This window comes from Octopus bimaculoides, chromosome 29 (genome assembly GCF_001194135.2).
Source record: "Octopus bimaculoides isolate UCB-OBI-ISO-001 chromosome 29, ASM119413v2, whole genome shotgun sequence".
In the NCBI taxonomy this organism is placed as follows: domain Eukaryota; kingdom Metazoa; phylum Mollusca; class Cephalopoda; order Octopoda; family Octopodidae; genus Octopus; species Octopus bimaculoides.
The window spans coordinates 1,440,835-1,445,804 of NC_069009.1; the positions used below are offsets into that span (position 1 = coordinate 1,440,835).

Genomic DNA, 4,970 nt, shown 5'->3' on the forward strand with positions numbered 1-4,970 from the left:
TGAAAGGGGGCACATTTCGCCCCTGGAAGCGGTCTACTGGTATAACATGTGTCCCCGATCCGGACAAGCGGAAGAGTCTGTGCCGCACGGAGCAGTGTTCAAGTATGAATGGAAGCATCCCAGTAGGACGCCGGAGTTCTGCGAGGAAGAGAAGGGACCCGCCGGCGTGAAAGTAGGGGGGGGAAGTTTGGGTCAAGCCGCCGAAGGCACGCTGCACATCACAATAGGGCAGGGGAACAGTGACAGCGGTCAATTCCAGAAACAATGTACCCGTGGATCTGCGAAGGATAACCACTTCGTCGGATGAAGAGCCCGATGGAAACGTGGCACCTGGCTTGAGAAGATTTCGACGCGTAAGACGCCCGCCCGGTTGGATGGCGGACTTCGAATTGGAGTAGGGGTGAACGAGATCTTTAAGATCAGGGTGGCGTGTGGTATGACGTCAGTGACTCGGGAGGCTGACCGGAAGAGGAAAAAGGGCAGAGGGAGCCTCGATTGGGATTCGTGCCCTCTTTCGAACGGGGTCGTGGTCAGGAGAGAACGTGATAATAGACGGTCTAGGTTTGGAAGAAGCAGCAAGCTTCGATGATCGGACACCGCAAGGCCGACTCGCAGTCGACGAAAGGAAAACCGAGGTAGGGCGATTACATTTACTCGCACGCATACACCACAACCCATTATTCATATTTTATTTCTTGCAATTCACAATTTCAAAAAGTAAATATACCAATAAAAAAAAAAAATTGAAAACTGTCCATCTTAGTTTTAACATTCGACAGAAGTCATAAGTATCCGGATTATAGTTCGTTTCGTTGACGTTCCATGTCAGCTTTTTGATGTGTCCAACGGGAGATCGTTTCTTTATGTAAAGTTCATTCACATTAAACGGCGGTTCGTATTTCATAACGGGTAAGATATAATAGATGTTTTAAATTTAATAAAAGACTATGAATCTGACAGATAGGAAACTCCAGGCAGTAGTGAAAGTTTTAAATGTAGACATTACACAAAGTTGTATAATATAATTTTAATAGCAAAAGAAATTTTAAAGACAAATTATTGGGGTAAAACGATTATATCCACAGTTTATCGTTATGAAAATGTAGTTATATTTTCTATTGTTGAATCTCTGCTTTTTAAGTATTTCCTATATTTTCTACTGTTTCTGTATCATTTCAGAATATGGGATGTTAGTGTGCTAAAGGCGTTTTTACATCAGATACATCATGAATATTGATCATCATTTGAAGACTAATAGAAGATATTATAAATAATAGATATAACCCTGTTTCGATAACATATCTATGGTAAATAACTGAAATATTTCTTCCGAATTAATAGCAACATATATTTTCCTCGTTGCCAGGAATATACACTTGGAAAAATCTGCAAAGGTGTTTGTATTACCTTCAGATATTCGCGAAGATCAGAGTTGCTGTGGTTATAGCTGTAGAAGTATTTGAATCAGCAAATAAATATATAAAGAAGAAAGAAAAAAATACATTTTGTGCTTGTATACTGGAGAACAATTATGAATCCTCAAGAGATGATAAGAGAAAAAGAAGCATTATCATACGAATGTGATATCTGTAAAAAGTCTTTATCTAGTAAAAGAAATCTCACTCTTCACAAACGTATTCATGCTGGTGGAAAGCAATACCACTGTGATATCTGTGGAAAGTCTTTTTTGCACAAAAGTAACCTTACTTCTCACAAATACACTCATACTGGAGAGAAACCATATTCTTGTGATATCTGTGGTAAATCGTTCTCTCAAAAAAGTACCCTTATTTATCACAAATCCATTCATACAGGAGAGAAACCATATCAGTGTGATATTTGTGGTAAATCATTCTCTCAAAAAAATACCCTTACTTATCACAAATCCATTCATACACAAGAGAAACCATATTCTTGTGATATCTGTGGTGAATCATTCTCTCAAAGAAAAACCCTTGCTTGTCACAAATCCATTCATACTGGAGATAAACCATATCACTGTGATGTTTGTGGTAAATCATTCTCTCAAAAATGTAACCTTACCTCTCACAAACGCACTCATACTGGAGAGAAACCATATTCTTGTGATATCTGTGGTAAATCATTCTCTCAAAGAAAAACCCTTGCTTGTCACAAAACCATTCATACACAAGAGAAACCATATCACTGTGATATTTGTGGTAAATCATTCTCTCATAAGAATAGCCTTACTTCTCACAAATCCATTCATACACAAGAGAAACCATATCACTGTCATATTTGTGGTAAATCATACACTCAAAAAAGTAACCTTACCTCTCACAAATCCATTCATACAGGAGATAAACCATATCACTGCAATATTTGTGATAAATCCTTTGTAGTCAAAAGTTATTTAACTGTTCATGGACGTACTCATACTAATGAGAGGCCATATCAGTGTGATATTTGTGGTAAATCATTCTCTCAGAGGAGTGGTCTTACTCATCACAAATACACTCATACAGGAGAGAAACCATATCAGTGTGATTTCTGTGATAAATCCTTCGTAGTAAGAAATAATTTAACTGCCCATGAACTTACTCATACTAAAGAGAGGTCACATCAGTGTGATATTTGTGGCAAATCATTCTCTCAAAAAGGTAACCTTACCTCTCACAAATACATTCATACAGGAGAGAAACCATATCACTGCAATATTTGTGGTAAATCCTTTGTACTAAGAAATAATTTAACTGCTCATGAACTTACTCATACCAATGAGAGGCCACATCAGTGTGATATTTGTGGTAAATCATTCTCTCATAAGAGTAGCCTTACTTATCACAAATCCACTCATACAGGAGAGAAACCATATCACTGCAATATCTGTAGTAAATCCTTTGTAATCAAAAGTAATTTAACTGCTCATGAATTTACTCATACTAATGAGAGGCCATATCACTGTGATGTTTGTGGTAAATCATTCTCTCAAAAATGTAACCTTACCTCTCACAAATACATTCATACAGGAGAGAAACCGTATCAGTGTGAAATTTGTGGTAAATCATTCCTTTATTCGAAGTCTTTAACCGACCATAAAGGCACTCACACAGGAGAGAAACCATATTTCTGTGATATCTGTGGTAAATCATTTTCTTCTCAAAGTAATTTAACTTCTCATAAATACATTCACACAGGAGAGAAACTATATTCCTGTGATATCTGTGGTAAATCATTCTGTGTAAGAAAATATTTAACTAATCACAAACTCATTCATACACAAGAGAAACCATATTGCTGCGATATCTGTGGTAAATCGTTTTCTCAAAAGTATTACTTAAATAGACACAAATACATTCATACAGGAGAGAAACCATATTCTTGCGATGTCTGTGGTAAATCATTCAGTGTAAAAAAATATTTAACTGATCACAAACGCATCCATACACGAAAGAAACCATAGCCGTGTGATATCTGCAGTAAACCATTCTGTCTAAGAAAAGATTTAACTAATCGCAAATCCACTCATACTGGAGAGAAATTTATATCACTGTGATGTCTGTGGCAAATCATTACGAGGAACATGGCATATATACTCATAAACGTTTTCTTACAAGAGACAAGACCTATCACTGTGGTATCTGTGGTAAATCATTCTCTGTGGAACAGTATTTAACTAATCACAAATACATTCATACAGGAAAAAAAAACCCAGACAATATCACTGTGATAAGTCATTCTCTTGTAATCACTGAACTAGACAAAAACATATTCATACAGGATAAAATTCTATGACTGTGTTATCTATGCTAAATCATTCTCTCAATACTGTACCTTAATTAAACATATTTATTCATGTTGATCAATAACAATATAATAAAATAGATGTCCTGGTGAATAAAATACAGCAATTATATTATTTTTTATGAAGGAGATTCATTTTTTTACATTTTCCTCATTTGCATCAACTCACTAATTATGATGTGTGTTTTTCATTTAAGCAATTTTAATTACATTAATTTGTCCTGTTTTCTTGTCATCATCATCGTTTAACGTCCGCTTTCCATGCTAGCATGGGTTGGACGATTTGACTGAGGATTGGTGAAACCGGATGGCTACACCAGGCTCCAATCTGATTTGGCAGAGTTTCTACAGCTGGATGCCCTTCCTAACGCCTATAGTGAAAAAACATCCCTGCTCAACCCATGAAATGGATGACACAGCATACTTATTTTTTACTAAATCATGCTGTAGAGCAGATTTTCGTTGTCTTATTCCTGCCAGGCACCAAGCTGGTATTTATGTTGGACAATATCACTGTGATAAGTCATTCGCTTGTAATCACTAAACTAAACATTTTTATGACTGTGGTATCTATGCTAAATCACTCTCAATAATGTACCTTAACTAAACATATTTATTGATATTGATCAATAACAATATCAATGATGAAATAAATGAGATGATTATCATTTAATATCCATTGTCCATACTGGCATGGGTTGGACAGTTTGAGCAGGGTTGGCAAGCCGGAAGTCTGCACCAGACTCTATTCTGAAAGTGTCATGGGTGCTTTTACATGCCACCAGCATAGGTGCCATTTGAGTGACACCAGTATCTGCCACAACTGTGATTTATACTTGTCATATATTTCATTAACCCATTACCTCCCATAATTCTATTAACTGGAATTTTTTCTTATGAAACTTTGATTTCTAGCATAAAACAGCCTTAGAAACACGCTGGAATGATCAAAATAACATTTATGTTGAATGCTGGAAATTCTTCCAGAATTGCTAAACTGGTATTTTATTGTTTAATAAAATGTTACAAAACGGAAATTATAAAGGCTCATTCGTTATAATCCCCTAATGTCTACAAAAATTGCTCAAGTGTAATCACAAGCTCCGTCTTTTACTCATAAAACATAATTTACAATCTCCCAAAATTCTAAACTGATATTTGATCTGTTTGAAATGTTATAAAACGGCAATTAAGTCAGTTTAATT

At 36.0% G+C, this 4,970-nt stretch overlaps 3 protein-coding genes across 6 annotated transcripts in view; 2 read left to right on the top strand and 1 right to left on the bottom strand.

The window, feature by feature from the left end:
- The window catches only part of LOC106876802 (zinc finger protein 239), a 56,020-nt gene that overhangs the window by 13,313 nt on the left and 37,737 nt on the right, over positions 1–4,970 (top strand). The window lies entirely within an intron of this gene.
- LOC106873429 (zinc finger protein 91) overlaps positions 1–4,970 on the bottom strand; it is an 18,857-nt gene that overhangs the window by 7,239 nt on the left and 6,648 nt on the right. The gene's annotated exons all lie outside the window — the stretch shown is intronic.
- LOC106876799 (zinc finger protein 62) lies at positions 16–3,894 on the top strand. 2 transcript variants are annotated; one of them, XM_052977886.1, is made up of 2 exons: positions 16–635; positions 1,180–3,894. In XM_052977886.1, the coding sequence occupies exon 2, from the start codon at positions 1,532–1,534 to the stop codon at positions 3,422–3,424; it is 1,893 nt and encodes a 630-aa protein (XP_052833846.1). In that variant the 5' UTR covers positions 16–635; positions 1,180–1,531; the 3' UTR covers positions 3,425–3,894. The 2 variants fall into 2 exon arrangements, with proteins under 2 accessions (XP_052833846.1, XP_052833845.1); XM_052977885.1 differs by lacking the exon at positions 16–635 and adding an exon at positions 680–909.

What these genes read in the sequence shown, in the direction of transcription:
- LOC106876799 (XM_052977886.1), top strand. Translation starts at nt 1,532, where the DNA reads ATGAATCCTCAAGAGATGATAAGAGAAAAAGAAGCATTATCATACGAA.